Here is a 17,480-nt window from a genome sequence, read left to right as displayed (position 1 = left end):
ATCCCAGTAGCCAGTCTCAGCCAGTTCTCTGAGCTGTGGAAATCAGAGAGGTCCTTATAGTTAGAAATGTGCTTTTCAGGGGGGAATATTAGTTTACTCCCACTGCAGCTCTGCCATCAATCGTCCAGGATCCAGACACGCTCCATCCCAGCGAGAGCGACCTTTCCACCACCAGTGCAGGCGGGCACTCACTCTCTGCCAAAGCATCAGCTGATGGTGCACACCCAGAAGTGCCCAGGCCAGGAATCAAGGTCACGAGCACTTGTGTCTGGGTTTGGGAAGGAAACCGGTCCAAAAGGGGGGACTCGGCCATGGGGAACTGGGGTGAGGAGCACTGAAAGGGCAAAGCACAGGGAGAAGGGGCAGGCTGCCTCTAGCGACCCTGAGTCCTCCTCCTGCTACGCCAAGGGGCAATCGCCAGCCCAACTCTCACTTCCCTGTAGACACCAGGAGCGACTCAGCTCTCCCTTTGACACATCTGCCCAGCAGGGACAAGCTGCTCCTGGCAGACTTCCTCTGCTGTCACCGCAGCCTGGAGCAACCACAGACCCAGTGCAGGACAGTTCAGCCCTCTGTCATCCCTTCCCCCCTGACCTTCAGCTCCAGTTACAAGATTTATGGTCCAGTTGCTCCTTACAAGAAGGCACCAGGCTTCTCGTAGGGGTCACGTCATCACACACCCCCTTCCCACCCTGGGGAAGCTCTGAAAGCAGCCAGGACTTTCAAAAAAACCCTTTAATGCAGGTCTCATCCCCTCCCTCACAGCTAGCCCTATTTTTTCACTGCCCAAGGTGAAGCATGGAACATAGAAAAGAAAAGACCCAGTACAAAGTACAACTGGAGATTGGAGAGATTTATTTTTCATCACTTTGCAAGGCGGCAAACACACCACAGTTAATGTTTACTTAAAATACCTCCACTCTCCCATTTGCTTCTTACTCTTTCACTCCCAATGTTTGCAGATGAAATGAGTGAGGCTGGGGGAAGGTTTGCAGACCAAAGCCAAGCAGCTCCACACTGTTACCAGCTGGGAGGTACCATCACAGGTCCCAGCAACAACCACCTCTGTCCCCGAGCACAGTGCCGGGACAGGCAGGGAAAGCACAGCTGCGCGGCTCCACCTTTTACAGGCAACTGGATGGGGGCTGATGTCATGCAGGCTCGGTGCAGCTGGCCGCACTGTCCAGGGGAGCGGCCGAGCACTGGCAGCTTACCCAGCGAAACGATGAGGCTACAGGATGGGAGAGGTGCCGACTAAGGGGTGCAATTAGCCTATTTTGGCAGGAATGCCTACTGGTGGGAGAAAACGGCAGCTTGCGCCTAAAGTAACAGAGGACAACTTGTATCAAAGTCAACACCTGTAACACCGCACGCCGAGCGTTACTTTTAGGAGAAGGAAACTCCTTGTCCCTGGAGCAAGGGGTGCACTGATTCAGTTCTGCTCGCTCCTCATGGTGTGCACCAGGGACTCACAATGCCAGTACCCCTGCCTGCCTGCCTGCTCAATCCCGGGGCTTCTTCTTATGCTTCTTTTTCTTCTTCTTCTTCTGAGCCTTGCTGGGCTTCCCCGAATGCTTGGTCCTCTTGCTGGCTGGCTGAGCCCCATCGCTGTACGAGTCCGAGCTGTCTGAGTCTGACTCGGAGGACTGCTTATTCTTGTGCTTCTTTTTCTTCTTCTTCTCCTAGCAAATGAAGGAAAACAAATAAAAAGCCTTGCATGTGGGAAAACTGTCACTTGTGCTCACCAGGGCAGCGAGACACTTTCTGTAATGAGTGCCTTGCAAGCTGTGACAGGGGCAAGCCTGTTCCTACACGGAAAGCACACACAGCTTCTGCCCCAGTGAGTCAGGATTTAACCACCACTGTCAGTCCACAGCTGCACCAGGCAGAGTACAGCAGCTGTCAGAGCAGATGTGGGATATCAAAATGTAAATCCAAGTCTGAAAACTGTTAGTAGAATCACAAGTGTCCTTGCCACCCCTTCACGGTCAGAGCTTACTCCATTATTTAAGGCTATTCTTTATTAATAAAAGTTGGCAGGATGAAGTCTTTTTGCCAACAAAATGGGTTTCTAAAATAGCCAGCTGGACATGAGCACCATCTCTGCATCCCCACACCATCATCAGCCCACAGACTGCCAGGAAATGAGCACTGATGCGCTGAAGCACCCATGACAACACACCCATCTCCTTGCAGGAAAGCCCAAGCCCAAGAAATGCCAGTCAGAGTTTCTTGCAGCCCTCCCTGGAGGGGAGCAGGAATGAGGAAAGTGCCCTTTTGCAAGCAGCAACTCTTTGCACAATCTCCAAGCAGATTGCACACCCTCCTGCTCTTGCAGCTTCCCCCCCCCCCGCCCCGCCCCTGCACACAGGCAGAGTCCGGGGGCAGCACTGAGTCCCCCGGGCTGTGTTTCTGCAAAGCCCTGAAGCAAAAGCTACACAGAGCTCAAGACCTGACATTCAGATGCAGAATAAGAACAGCTGGTGCTGGAATAAAGCTCATCAGGAACTTTGAAATGGATCTAAACCCTCCATTTTGAGGCACGTGACTAACTGCCAAGTAGAGATTACTCTGAGATCAATGCCGCGGTATACCTTCCACTGGAATCACATCAGGCAGAGCATCCCAAAACAGATAAAGACTATTTAATGATGCAGTACAGCAATTTGTATATATTTAATTAGAAAACGGTACTGGGGAGAGGATCTGATCCGCCTGCACTGGCAGTGCACACAGCCCAGCTGCGAGCCCCACTCTGCCCATTGCTTCATCCCCTTCCAGCAAGGAGCAGGAGGAGAAATGCTGACCACAGCTCTCGGGAGCCAGACGTGACCTCTGAGAGCCAGGGAGCCTAACGACTCAGTAAACCACTGCTCTTCAGCCAGAGCAGGCCAGCGTTGGAGGCAGGCTGGGCAGCCAGCGCCAACCCGAGTGGTCCCGGTGCCCAGAACACAAATGGCTCAGAAGGTGTCAGCCAGCGTGGTCAGCTTTTGTGTGCAAATAAACAAGCATCCAATTCTGATCCCAGCATGACTCACCTTTCTAATCCTCTGAATACCCGTAAAGTGATAACATAGACCAACTCTTGGAATAAGATGGAAGATATTTTTTTCAGGCATATTTTAGGAAGATGCTTTGAAAAAGAAATTATTGTCCTGCAAAAATGAGGCATTTTCTCTATCGCCCCTTGGTTCTGGGAAGTAAAGGAAAGCAGCATGCAGGTGAGAGTGCCCATAAAATAAAGTAATTTTAGTATTTGGCACATGCTTAATATAAAGCACTTCCAGATTGCTAAGACCAGGAAGGGTTCCAGCTTTCCGTCCAAGCCCAGCAACACTGGCCTCCAAGGAGGATCCAGTGATCTCATCCGTGGTTCCATCAACATCAAAGAGAGACTTTCCTGTGAAAATGGCTATCATGAATTTTCCTTCTATTCAAAGACATACAGAAGACGCAGTGAAAGAAGCAAAAGAGGGTTTCATGAAGCAGAGATGGACCAGCAAGGCAACCCAAGCCCATGTGATAGGCTTAGACAACACCAGTGAGGAATGCAACCGAGCTTGCTTGTTTTAACTAAGCCATATACCAGCTTTTTCACTTAAAGTGAGCTGCACCTTCCTGGGTGATCCACATGTGCTCACTGCTCTGGAACTGGCACACCTGTAAGACTGGGCACAATCTTCCCCAAACTTGCTGCAAACCAGCATCCTATTCTCTTCCATAATTTAACTATGCAGCCAGGTGCCAGTGATACAGATGCTACTGCTAGCTGCATTAGATGAGCTTTTAACCCCTAGCATAGCCCAACTCCTTTCCCCCTGCACATACTTTATCTTTACTGGATGCACCTCCTGTAGACTGGTGTCATCCTGGGTTTGTAAAAACATGCCCTGCAGCTGAGACGCCACAGCAGCATTGCATCTGGGGTCAAAGGGAGCTCTTGAAGCAGAGCATTAGCAAGGAGCCATGGCATTGCCTCCCATGCTGACCACCACCTCCGAAGGGCTGAGCTCTCTCTGTTAGCAGTGGTAATGAGTCTGCTGAGCCTGCGCAAATGAGTGGGAGAAGCCCAGGGCATTCACTTCAAGGCATCACTAGACCAGGAAAAGGAGTCTCAGTAAGCCAGACAAAAAAAAGCTACGTTTCCCCAACCCCCATCTCTACTTGAAAGAGGTTGAATGATGGCTTGTTCAGAGCACGGCTGTGCACAGACTTTGGGGAGCAGCACAATGGGAGACAGACAGCGGTCAAGTGACAGTCCCAAACATAACACACAAACATGTCTGACGTTCCACTACACAAGGGAGTGTAATGGGAGCCCCCAAGCCAACAGCTCTGCTTATTTTCTCTGCCAAGAGTGTCCCCAGTGACCTCAAGGCCACCCTTGGGCTTGCAGAGTTTTCCTGGGAGAGGTTTGCTGCTAAGTCACCCCTGCCTTGGCAGGACTCTTAGTGCCATGCACTCACTTCATGAGGAAGCAGAAAGAAGCAGCAAGGCCAAGGGCACGGTTAAGCCAGTCACAGGACTACAGGCAGGACAAGTCCTTGGCAAGGCCACCCTCCTTGGCCAGCTGCTGCAGACATCCACAGCCACCCTAGAAGTTAAGCCAAGGGAGAGAAAATGAACACAGGATTAGATGAAGGGAACAGTGGCAATCAGCCACAGATACACGAGATACCTGTAAAAAATCAGAATGATTGGGGTGGGCAAGTATTTCCACCTGCTCGAACACAACCAGGCACAGCACAGGGCTGGTCATGGGGGCTAAAGGTCTGAACCCAGCGCTGACACCGGTTTTGCGGGTCCAGCGTGAGATACTCCCTCCTCCCTCAGATGCCCGCAGGTGCCGCCTTAAGCCTGTTATACACCCACCCCACCCAGGGGAAAAGAACAACCCTGGCTGGAAATGGATTGGAAAGCATCCACATAAAGAAAACTCGCTTCAAAGAAGGAAGCCCAAGACACGACAGCATGCGCATATTCACCAAGAGGACTCCAAGCTAAGAGACCAGCACTCATCAGTTCAAAACAAAAGCCAGAAGCAGCTGCTAAGAACAGCATGAAAAAATGAGGCAAAGGGTGGGGAAATCCCCTGCAGTAACTGACTTCTACATCCCGACTCTGCATCATCTGCTGTAGGCTTGGAGGTGCTCAGGTAGCTCACTAAGGCAGGCAAGCACATCAAAGCCAAGCCCGTGCTGTATGTAGGTATGCATTAACAGCGAAGGCACAGGGTTCCTGGTAGCCCTCCACTGCCACCCACAATCCTCCCCTGAAGTGCAAATGGTCTTAAAATTGCTTGGGGAAAAAGAAGTGTCCCAATGCGGAGAGCACAGAGAAGGCTAGGTTCTCCCCCTTCCTCCCCACAAGACATTTCTTCCATTAGCTTCAGCCACTTCCAGTCAAGTGCAGTTTCCATATGAAGGTTAATATACTGGCTTACGGGAAGACACGCCTAGTCTGTCTACACTTCATTTAAAAACAACATACTCTCCCGTAAGAGTGGGGACACAAAAGGCCCAGCTAAAGACATCAATTTAGTATGGATCGCGTGTTGTAGCACCAGATACAGGCTATCAATTAGGGACAACAAAGGAAGGAAGCTAGTAGCTTTTTCAATGTGAAACAACTCTTCTAGGGAGGTGGAAGAGCAAAGACAACACATTGCTTGGAGCTAACATCAAGCAGAGAGTCCTCTGAGACTCCAGGGAAGAGAACAAAGCACTGAGTTCACTCCACACCTAGCACACTCTTGGCAGGTATCAGTTTTTTGTAGCTCCACAACAGCACTATGATCATTGATGTCACCCAAAATTTGAGTGTCTACATTTTTCTGTGGGACAATACCAAAGTCCCTACAAAGTCCCCTACCCACAGACAAAGAGCAGAAGCAAATCATAACAGTCTTCAGAAGAGGCAGATGGTGAAGAGTTAAATGTTCTAGAGAAAGGGGTGCAGCAAGGAGAATTTTCTCAAGCTTTTCCAGCCTGTGCACATGGTGAGAAAGTTTGACAAGACCTTAACAACTAACAGAGTTTCATTCCAGAGCTTGGGAAACTTTCTCAGCATGTGAAGGCTGAAGACAGGACAGGATGTCACACATGTTCCTTCAGGATTACAGGGGAAATAAGAGTACACACGTGGACATTGTGCTGGCTGAAAAAAACCCAACCCCTCAGTCTCCCCTTTTTGAGGCTTCTAACAGCCAAACTGCTCACACTAACACAGAAAAAGTACTTTCAGTGCAGTAATGCAAGCACCACAGCATATAAGCACAAGCTGGACTGCAAACACTGCAGGGAGCAAGCCAGCAACAGAAAAGCTTAACGTTTTCTGTAGCAGGAGACAGTGCTGCTGTGAAATCATTCTGCATGAGCAGCACCCTTCTATTACACCACAGATTTCTTTAAACTCCAGTGTCCCAGTACTGGGAGACAAGCACTCTGCTGGTTACTAGTCAACTCACCATTGCACAAGCAGGAGCATTTCTCTAGTTTACATATGGAGAGGGCAGTGCCAAAGCAAAGGCCAGGTTTCTGCCTCCAGCAACAGCAGCAAAGCCCTACCACACCCTGAGCTGCAAACCTGTCTCCAAAACTGATGGCTGCTGATGGATGAAACTCAACTCAGCTCTCAGGCACACCCAGGCACTCCCCCAGAACTGCAAACACTGCATTTGTGTAAACATTTTGAGTGGATTTTGCCCAATCAGACTCCCGGTGTAAAGATGCAGAGAGGGCCAACAAGTACAAAGACCTGCACTTTAGGGTTCCTTGCATGTCCTGTCCAATTTATGTAACGATTACAATTCTACCAAAACAGAACAAACTTGCCTCAATATCTTTCCTCTACAAAACCCTCCTTGGGAGCTGACATGCAGAAGAGCAACAGGCTGGACTAGAGCCTGATAGTGCTGGTTTTCCTACTGCTCTAGTTATTTTTAAATAGCTGGCACTAAGGGGGGACAACATAGCACACTAGGCTCTCTTCTGTCTTTTGTAAGGCAAGTTGCCTCAGGCTATGCTTTAAGAATGTTACAGCAATTCATTCTTTCTGAAGGTATTTGATTTTGAGATAAGAGGGGAGTGTCCAGAACTCTCCAAGAAGTTTAAATATTTTTCGCCAGGCCCTTTTGTGGAGTTATGGTCTCATTCAGAGACTTTATGTCTGTCCTTGTGAAAAATTAGAATGGATTTCCAGATACATGCCTTCCTGCATCACCAGAGAGGTGTCAGTAATCCTTCTAGGTTTTTTTTATTCTTCAAGAGAAAAAGAAAAAAAAAGAAAAAAGCAAAATTCCACCACTCAGTTTAATTCCAAACAAGATTAATTACGTAACTTTAAAGGTATTATTGTATGCCTTGTTTGAGGACCAGACAGAATTAATGTGATGAGAAGAATCCAGTCTATAGCCATTAAATAAATACAGAAAAGTTCAGAATAGCACAGATAAGGACAGTAAGAGAACAGCATGGTGTGTGAAGAGCTGTGCCCCAAGCTAATGCCATGTAAGAACTAGTAGAACAAGTACCAGCCACAACTGAGAATGGACTAAGGCTTGATGAACTACAGGTCACTGAACAGGTAACAATTAAGAAGGTGTGGTTTTTACACGAGGAGACAACATCCGCAAGCAGATTGCCTGGACACCTTTTACACATGGGAGAAAGAACAGCAAAGTCTGCCTACAAGCCATCACAGGTCACATTTACTATGCAATTCCAACGACCATTGCAAAACTACCCCAGGGATAAATTAATCCATGTGTCTGAGGAGAAGATGGGAAGCTTTTCTAAAATTTAAATTAAAGGGGTTACTCCTGCTGTCCAACCTGCAGATCTTTTCTTGAAAGACAGAGAAGAAAGAAGCAGCAGAAGGGTTCATTTCTTCTCAGCACGCCTCCCTCCCACGCAAGCACAGCACAGGCACGCTGCTGCGTTCCCATAGGAGCTCCTTCACCCTGTGACCCAAAGAGTAAAAGTGAAAGGGACACAGACACATGCCTGCACAGCTGTCAGCGACTCCTCAGATGCTCCCCGGTACTTCCGCGCAGCGCTGCGACAGCAGCATCTCCGCTTCTCCCTCAAGTCACTTATTTTCTCAGGGATTACAGGAGGCAGGAGAGTGCTCTCATGCAGGATACTAACAGGGTGATCTGTCACTAGAAAGACTTGTGCCCAAGGTCACAGCAGAAACCTGTGACAGTGCAGAGACCTGAAGCCCACAGCTGTCTCTTAATCCTGTAAATGCTGTGGGGCTCAGGCAGGAGAAAAGTGAGGAACTGAGGAACCATTGGGAAGGCAAGCCAAGAAAAAAGGGGGTGAGGACCCCAGAGTATCTCGGTAAGGAGAGTAATCTCTGGGGAGAGAAAAGAGCACCCAGAAACTGCAAGGAAGCACCAGATCAAGGAAACAGAAAATGTTGATCATGAACAACCAAAAAGGTTAATACTATTGCTATGACACTAAACAGATGCTTGGTTGATAGCAGTTCTCTGTCTATTCATTTAAAAACATAAACTCTACATTTATGTTACAAGCATAGGATGGGATGGGGTCAGCAAGGCAATTGCTACTAGGTAGACTGAGCTATTTCTACTTTGTGTAAATCCCCCTGGGGCTTCAGGCAAGCAAGGAAGCATATGGTGGCTCCCAGACAAGATCACAGCAGGCACTCGAGACAACAAGGGAGCTATTCATTTCGAGGATCCCACATCCTGCCTCCAAAAAGCTCAAAGCTTTCTTTTCCAGCACTGGAAAACATCTGAAAACTTTTGATCTCCTCCTTGAGAAGGGAGGAAGATCAAAGCAACAAGCAAGATTTAAAGGAAGGCTGTTAATCCACAGACCCCCCCCAAAAATTAGTAACAAATTCAGGACAGTCACCCACATCTCCTGTAGTCTCAGCAGGGCAAGACTCCACAGGGAATCCCCACCCTGGTGGATGAGCACTGATGTGATAATGAGTTATTTGCACACCTCAGTGTAATTTCCCCCCCTGCAGCATTTAAGTAACAGTTACACAAGCCTTTACCAAACAAACCATCACCACTGCTAGAGGGAAGAGAACCCAAGGCAGGAGAATACCCAGCCCTGCAAAGGTATTACCAACAGCCTGCTCACACACTGCTCCATGGCAAGAGGGAAGCCCAACATCTGGACTCCAGAAAGGTCAGAGTCGCAGTTAGCCTGGGATCTGAGAGACAACTCTGTTCAATCGTGTGCTTCCAAGATCAGAGTAGAAAGAAGACCAGGTGTATTTTCTATCGCAGCGTAATGATGCTCTGCAGACAAGTACAAGACATTCTTGAATAAGAGCCTACGTAGTGGGAAAACAAAGCACATCTTGGGATGGAACAGGCAACAGGACCTACAGTGAAGACAGATCCCATTCCTGCTACTGGATCAGCTATCCAGAGCACTACAGAGCAAACAAGAACTGCAAATTAGGCATCAAATTAATGCTAACTTCATTTTGTACTGACTGTAGGGCAGAAACAGGTATGCCACAGGGCAGAGGCTGACACAGGAAAGTCACTACACACCTGGCTCTTCTACTCCAGTGTAGTCAACACCTAAAATCCCACAAACAGCCCCAGCTACTCCTCTCTCAAATAAGAGCGTACCGTAAGAGTGCCAGAAACCACAATACCAGTGAAAAACATGACGGGAAGCAAGACTTCAGCTACCAGGGTCAGTGACTCTGGACTGGTCTGAGTGTTGTCATCAAAACAGACTCCTCTGTTGCCTGTTGCCAGCATCTGCAGTCTCTCCTACTAGCACCAGTACTGGTTTGACTCCACAGTGAGCCTGGAAGAACTAAGCCCTCAGAAGTCAGTTCTCGCTATGCAATTGCTAACACCATCTTTGTCCCTCTCTTGTAAAAATGAAATCTACCACCTTTCCTGCCTGTCGCTCCTGTCAAGGGATACAGCCAGCCCTGTGGCCTGGAAAGAGAAAGAAAAAAAGAAGAAAAAAGAAAAAAGGGGGCTTTGGAAGTGTCATTAGAAGTTGGACTCCAGTTGTGAAGGGGCTGATGAAACAGTTTATGTACTGAAGTCCGGAACTGGAATACTCATTGCTGTATAAAGAGACCGACCAATGAATGCTCCTGTTTTGGATTCAGGTCTCCGCTACATTTTATGCCAGCATGCCCTGAAGCCAGAGTTCAAACACTGGATGTAAAAGGTCTCTTACCTCTTGACATTTTCACATAGACAAAAATTGCTTTAGAGCATGGAAATGGAGTATGCCCCCTGCGCAAATACACCAGCAATTTTCCCCTGGCATGTGCAGATAAGCCCAGTTCACATCACACTGGCTGGGTCAGGATACCCGCTGTAGCAAGGCAGCAGGGCATTTAGTTCAGATTAAAGAAAGGTGTTAGGGCGAGAGCAGTGAGAAGGGAGGAGAAACAGGGTTATTGGCAAGAATCAGAAATTAAGGAAACTGAAGCAATTTCTACAGAGCCTCACAAAGACCAAGGAAAAAAATAAAAATCCTTTTCTCACTGTAAGAAATCTCTTTTGAGGACTGTGCATTATAGCACAAAACCATCTTAAAGACAGTTTAACAAGAATAAAGGGAGAATGCGTAAGAATTACTAAAAAGTCTGCAAAGAAGATTCCTGTTTTGCTATAGAACCTGCACAAAACTGAGCCACTTTCTCAGCCCAGAACTGGCTACTCATAACCATGTTGCCATAGTAAATCACAGGTGTAACTATACAGAACAAATTATCTGGTTCACTTTTCCAGGCCAGCAGTAGGGCGCTTCATACCTTTTTCCTTTTTTTTGGAGGCTCATCAACCATGCTGGTCTTTTTATCTCTTTCATATCCTGCTGCTGCCACCTCCTCTTCCTCCTCTTCTGGAATGAGGCTATATTTGGTACCTCCAGGCTGCATGAAACACTCCTTGGCAAAATGACCTGTAAAATAATGTTTGAAGGAGCAGGCCCCCCCCCCCCTTTTTTTTTTTTTTAAACAACTGCATTTCAGACAGCTGAAGTGCTGCCAATGATCTTTCTATCATTAGTCACAATAAGAGAATCTACGCTGTACATTTTTTTGTCCTAGCATTTCAGATAGTTTAACATGCCCCAATTAAACAAGCAGGGGAGCAAATGCAACACAGGTCATTCCGGGAAGATTAGTCAGGCAAAAACTAAGACACTTTTGTCTGAATAGGGCAATTGGCAGAAACGTGTCTGTGCAAGGGCTTAAAGAGCACGTAAAAGTGTATGGGAAAGGGAGTAAACTGGCATGACAGGCACCTGGTAAATGAGACCAAAGCCACAAATATAGAGGAAATCAGCTCATTCTGGTTCTACCCTTCCTACTGTGGAGACATCAAGGTTGACCCACTAAGAGTTGTAGTGGAAACTGCAGATAGATAACATCTACCTGCCTGTTACAAGTAGACATCATCATTAAAAAGCAGACTGAAAATACACAGTATCCAGTTTAAAGTTTTTGGGGTTCTTTAAAATGTTATTTTAAAGATAGTTGTCTACCACTACAGAGAACCATATTCATTATTAACCTTCTGCAGAACAGCATTAACTCCAGCTTAACCATTTATTCTATGGCTAAATAACCTAAGACAAGTAGGGTGCAGCAAAAACTCCATGTACAAAAGACTACTTTATGCCTCAGCCACTTGCAAAAAGCTACTGAAAAGCCATCACATAAGCCAACTTCCTATTGCTGAACTAGGCAAAACACAAAAATTTCACCAGGTTAAAAAAAACCAAATGCTTGTTCAGCTCTAAGACACTGCTCACAAGCTAACACTGTGTTTCCAACAACTGATCAGTAATTTCCACTGATTGTTCTCCAGAATTAAATGATCTGGTGAAGGCATATGTTTACTTTTTAAAACGCAAAACCGAAAGAGGACCTCAGCTGTAAGACACATTAACACAAATACTGCAAGAAGGGAACCTGTACTGAACCTGCACTCAGTAGGAAGGTTCTTTACAGGAAGCTCAAAGGGACACAGTTTTAAGAAACAAACCTTTATAAAAGGAGTTCAGCTAAGTCTTTCCTTTTTGTAAGAAGTGATTGAAAATGTAGTTCTCCTCTAAAAGAGACACCTGGAAGCACAATCCAGTCCTTATACACAACCGAGAGACAGATGTTGATACAATCCTATCTACAAGTCACCACCTGGTTAGAACAAGGCTACATCAAAAGAACAAGACAGCCCTGCATAAACATACCTTTGCAACCGCATTTCTTGCACACAGTGTTCAAGACAGCTTCAAGCGTGATCTTCTGACTCGTGTAGTCTCTGAACGTGCGTTTTTTCCTCTCATCCTGACTGGAAAGAGAAAGACAGTTCCATTTTCTCCCTCTTCCACTCTCAACCACTTTCATCTTTAACCCTGTGTATTTATATGGACACAACCTAAACAGAAGTTTTTCTCAAATGTTGCTCTAAAAGAACCACTTAATCAGCTAAACCAAAGAACAGAGCTGACCAACTGCTCGTTAGAATAAACCACATTGTTAACAGCATATTTTACCTGTCATCTTCTACTTTTGAGACTAACTGAGCACACTCTACACAAAGCAGACAAGTGCAGGGAGCTGCAGTTACATCCTTTATACTAACATCTGTATTTTCTGTGTGAACACACACATAAATATACTTGCCCAGTATGAAAATAAAGCAATTTTATTTGACCTGCAAAAGATGTTGCAAAAAAAGGTAGACAAGGAAGCTCTGAAACATCCAAGCAGTTAAGATTTGATTTCATAGTATGTGAAAGTGAGACAAATCCCCAGCTGGAATGATCAGTCCTTCCAGTACAAGCACACTGCCATCACAACACAGGAATGAAAATCCTGCCATGGTGTGAAAGGCTGGAGCTCCCTGAAGCCTCCTCCAGCTCCTGCCTGACTCTAGGCAGCATAACCAAGGGAATGCCTTCAGTCAATCCTCCAGCCAGCCAGTGCATCACTGGGGGGCTCAGGGAGAGCCAGCCTCGCCCTCCAAAGGATGGGGGACCTAGAGAATAAGTATGGCAGGAAAGCCAGGAATGCAAGGCAGGGCAAAGCAGGCAGTAGGAACCTGTCTGATCTGTTATATTCTGCTCAGTAGATTTACCTACTCAAGGGAAACATTGTTTGGATCAAGGTCTTTTCCTGTGCCTTGGTTAACAACCTTCATGGAGAGGGAAAGCTTCAGTTTGTCATCTTTCATCTGAAAGAGGAGGACATGGAACAAGACAAATAAATGACAACGACGTTAATTAATACACTGTGTCTGGAGGCCTATAGAGAAGGAAGGAAACTGTTGGTTAGCAAAGAGCAGCACCGCAAAGGATACTACGTGAAAGTGCTTTTGTTCTATTATTTTGTTGCTGCATTTAGAGTACTTTAGCTAATAAAATAGCTTCTGTTAAGCAGCTATCTCAGTAGTAAGACAAGCTCAAACTATAGGTCTGCTCAGATTAACATTCTGCTTTCAATATGACCAAAGCCAAGAGCTGTAGAAGAAAGTGCATGTTTGGAAGCTTTGCTACAATTCTCAAATCATCCACCCTTGAGACAGTTCCCCCTGGACCAGTACTTTAGCCAACTTGCATCCTGAAAAATAAAACTTTATATCCATTTCCCTATTTCGATCCTCTTATGAGACTAAAAATGTTTAAAGTATCTCTGTTAGGGGCTTACTCTTTTCTGAATCCTAGTAAGTCCTTGATTGCCACATTACCACTTTAGAAGCAAGAGCAAAAGTTGTATGTTTGGGTTTTTTGGGGTTTTTTTTTTTTGTTTTTTTAAGCCTTTCTTGCAACTTTCTGCATTTTCACCAATGCTACTATTGAAGGTATTTCTGTTTTGTCTGTTTACGACACCCATGCAGCTATTTGCAGGCAATCCAACAATGAACTCTTCTGCTGTCCACCTCTCCAACATGCTTCTGCCCCTTGCCTCTACAGCAAGGAAGCCAGGAGCCCAACAGCTGTGCTCCAGATAAAGAAAACAGTGGCTTAATAGAAACTTACACAAACAAAATAAAAGTTAAAAAAAGGCACACCACAGATGGCTTAAAAAAAAAATATCTGTGAAAATCTGTGAAGTCTTTCATATAGTTTTTCTATATTGTGTAAATAAGACCAAGTTTCTCAACCCATTTCCCTTATCTCACACGAAATTAAGTCTTTGTTTTGTACATCAACCTGATTATCTTCTTCCAAAACAAAAAAAGCAAAGCATTTATGGCCAAATCCTGTGCAACTTTGAACTGAATGCTTCCACCTTGATCCCAACAAAATACAGTCAGCTTGCTTTGTTTCCATGGCTCACCAAAGCACAAGTCTTTAGTTTTTGTTCCATGTAATCTTTAAATACAGATGATATACCCATTGTCACATCTTCTGCAGGAGAAAAAGGAATGTAGATTGTGTGTGTGGGGAATGTATAATGCTCTTACTTCAAAACAAACAAACAAAAAGTCTGGGCATAATTCACTGCCACTGATACTTTCTTGAAAACAAATGAACAAAAATCTTTAAGAACACTCCTGCCTCTCAAGCTGGGTTTATATCAGCTCTTATCTTGGGATCCTTTCAAATTGCTCATTTAGCCACCAAATCACACAGTTTAAGTGATACAAGCTGCGAAGGGTGCGCAGGGGAAGAAAGGGAAGTGTTTTGTTACTTTTAAGCCAAAAGCTTTTATAAAGTCCCTTTTTCTGACCTGCATTGTTGCAAGTCACAGAAGCGATGTGCCCAAAGTCACATCTAGAGGTAAAGAGAATTCGCCCGTCTGTGAAATAGAGCCTGCCAAACCCCAATAAAGCAACAGGAACACACAGCCTCTGTGAACAGAAGTTCTCAGTGTTTTCGCAGTATATTTTATCACCGCAACATTAAAGAAACAAAAATTAACGTTACCTCTTTTCCAATAAGCTTCACCCATACTTTGTCTCCAACATCTACTATCTCTGAGGGTTTATCCACACGGCAGGAGGACATGTGAGTCTTATGGACAAGGCCTGGTCATGGTTTTGGAAGAGAAGAAAGGGAAAAAATAAAGACAAGCCTCCACTTCTCAGTTTTGCCCTCTAGAACAGCAGTCTCCAAAGTGTGATGGAGGTGAGACAATCCTTTGGGGTGTGGGAAGAAAATATTTTTTTACCAGTAACAAATAAAATAAAAAAAATTAATAGTGCTTATTTCATCTTTAGCTCATCCTGTTTTGACTTCTATTTTGGAGTATGTTTTCTAATGTACATAACATTAGTACAGTAGTACATGTGTATAATTTATTAATAAATATACATATATCGGGGGTGTGTGCTCAAAAAATTAACTGATAGGGTTAACTGGGGTTGCATAATCAAAAACGTTTGGAGACCAGTGCTCTGGGAGACAGGGCACATATTCAGCGGTTCCCCTAAGCAAAACTAACCATTTCTTTCCTCCGGTACATTATGCAGGTGAGAATCAACTAGTTGCATCAAACACGTAAAAGGTCACCAAGATCTGCTCCAAATTAACTCAGAGAAGCAGGACCCCAAAGCAGTGTCTTCGTACTCAACATATCAGGCACCCATATGGAAAACTGTAGCAGGCACTAACACCTCTCCCATCCTGCCTGTCCTCTGAGGCCACCCCAAGCACCGGAGAATAAAGAGCCCATTTCACGCATCAGCAACACAATACTTTGCTGGCAAAGTCAAAAGCATGAAACACCACGGCTGCCCCAATCTCCTGCGCTTGCAAGGTCACACAGCCCCAAAATTGTATTTTTAATTTGCACAAATGACATGTGGGCTACAGAGAGGACAAGGGATACAAGGAAGGATAAATCTGGAAACACACCTTGCTGTTCAAGATCACGTTTCAGGGCCTGTTTGCGTCTCAAAGCGACTTCCCTCCAGCAGCCACGCTTGTGTCCAAAAACTTTTATTAGAACTGGCACTACAGTGACTGGACACTTCAAGAGGGGAGCGGAGGCGGCATTGTTTGTGGGCCTACCAGCCTTTGACAGAACATCCACCGTAAGCTGCTGCTTTAGTAAAATGAGTTAGTTTGACTTTGCAGGTTTCCCGCAAACATAGACAGAGCTTTAAGTCAGCTTTTCTGGTTTATTTTTTTATTTCAGCTTCATTTGTATTGGCCATAAAAGAAGTTGGACAAATTATCTAACTGTAGAAAGTTTCTACAATCTATCCAATACCTTAAAATGATTCTCTAAAACATCTGGAAGTTAGCAAAAAGCCCTCTGAGTCTTTTTTGTATTCATGCAAACATATTGGAAGTACTTTCCAAGAACCTCCACTTCGTCCTAATATAGGAAAAAAACCTTTTCTGAGATTTTTCTAAAAGGTGGCAAGCCTTTAATTGCAAGGACGACTGCTTGGCTCAAACACACCAACATGAAACTACGTCTGACCAAAATAAGAGAAACAAACCTTGTTTCCTGCAGCCTGGGATTTTTATAAATGCCCCGTATTCTGTCACTGTAGCAACCTGTGAAGAAACCAACACAACACCTAAAGGAAAACCCTTCACAAAACACCCATTTTCAAACCACAGGTTAGAATACGCACAAAAAGCGTACACGGTTCTCCTGCTTTCCTTCAGTTTTAGCTTTCAGGGCAGGTTAGGCACAGCACTGCTTAATAACTCTGGAGTAGGTGTGGTCAGCCAACCACTCCTATGTTATTCAGGTAAGCATCTTGTACATATATGCATGAAAATCTATATGTATGTACATAAACACACAGACAACATATACAGAGCTGTGTATATACGTGCTACAGAACTGTCAGTTGCCTAAACTGCCGCTGAACTAAGCGGTGACTGAAACAACAAAATAAGGAGACAAAGAAGCACGCCACAGGCCGTAACATCTCACAGGGTGACGGCCGCCAGCAGCAGCCCCACACACCTCTCCCTGGAAGATGGCGTAGAGCTCAGGCAGCGCCTCCATCACCGCAGGCCTCGCGGGGTCCAGGCGAGAGACGCTCCAACGGCCCCACCGGCTGAATTCACCCCAGGCTACCGCATATTCACCGCCCCAGTTCAGAGAGATGCCTTGAAAAGAAATATTTAATTAACGCACGAAAGCTCCTGCGGCCAAACCTATTAGCAGGCAACAGTCATTATTCCACCTTGACTTGGGCTACAGCCCGGCACCGACCCCAGCGCGCCCCGACGGTCTCTGCCCTCACACCGCAGGGGTCCAGCGGCTCACACCGGCTCGGGGGGACCGAGGCTGCGGGGGGGGGGAGCGGCTGGGCTGGGCGCGAACCGGAGGCCGCGGCGCCGGCCCGGCCTGGACAGGCAGGGTGAGGCGGGACGGGCCCTGCCCAGCGGCCGCAGAGGAAGCCGGAGCCCGTCAGCACCCGGCGCGGCACCACCCAACCACCGCCATCACTCAGCCCCTGCGGCCGCCGCCATTTTGCTCCCTCCACACCCCCCCACCCTCACCTCAGGGCACCTCTCCACTCCGCCAGTCGCCGC

At 46.2% G+C, this 17,480-nt stretch overlaps 1 protein-coding gene across 6 annotated transcripts; it reads right to left on the bottom strand.

Moving 5' to 3' along the window:
• Positions 1-838: 838 nt before the first annotated feature.
• ZCCHC17 (zinc finger CCHC-type containing 17) lies at positions 839-17,465 on the bottom strand. 6 transcript variants are annotated; one of them, XR_003926885.2, is made up of 8 exons: positions 16,906-17,268; positions 16,427-16,484; positions 14,904-15,004; positions 13,116-13,207; positions 12,222-12,322; positions 10,780-10,928; positions 9,108-9,318; positions 839-1,682 (listed from the first exon to the last, which is right to left on the bottom strand). XR_003926885.2 is itself a non-coding variant. In XM_041129232.1 (8 exons), the coding sequence occupies exons 2-8, from the start codon at positions 16,945-16,947 to the stop codon at positions 1,503-1,505; spliced, it is 723 nt and encodes a 240-aa protein (XP_040985166.1). In that variant the 5' UTR covers positions 16,948-17,051; positions 17,448-17,465; the 3' UTR covers positions 839-1,502. The 6 variants fall into 6 exon arrangements, 4 of the variants coding, with proteins under 4 accessions (XP_040985166.1, XP_029894707.1, XP_029894706.1 ...); XM_041129232.1 differs by lacking the exon at positions 9,108-9,318 and adding an exon at positions 17,448-17,465 and having other exon boundaries at positions 16,906-17,051; XM_030038847.2 differs by lacking the exon at positions 9,108-9,318 and having other exon boundaries at positions 16,906-17,051; positions 17,158-17,441.
• Between the last annotated feature and the right edge of the window lie 15 nt (positions 17,466-17,480).

This window comes from Aquila chrysaetos, chromosome 16 (genome assembly GCF_900496995.4).
Source record: "Aquila chrysaetos chrysaetos chromosome 16, bAquChr1.4, whole genome shotgun sequence".
In the NCBI taxonomy this organism is placed as follows: Eukaryota; Metazoa; Chordata; class Aves; order Accipitriformes; family Accipitridae; genus Aquila; species Aquila chrysaetos.
This window is presented reverse-complemented; position numbering and strand designations above follow the sequence as displayed.

Bases quoted from the DNA above. Each gene is read 5' to 3' on its own strand.
- ZCCHC17 (XM_041129232.1), bottom strand. From the start codon at position 16,947: ATGGAGGCGCTGCCTGAGCTCTACGCCATCTTCCAGGGAGAG. The intron at 16,485-16,905 runs GTGTGTGGGGCT...GTTTCTTCACAG, and splicing joins ACGCCATCTTCCAGGGAGAG to GTTGCTACAGTGACAGAATA. The intron at 12,323-13,115 runs GTAGGTAAATCT...TTCTCTTTCCAG, and splicing joins CCAAACAATGTTTCCCTTGA to TCAGGATGAGAGGAAAAAAC.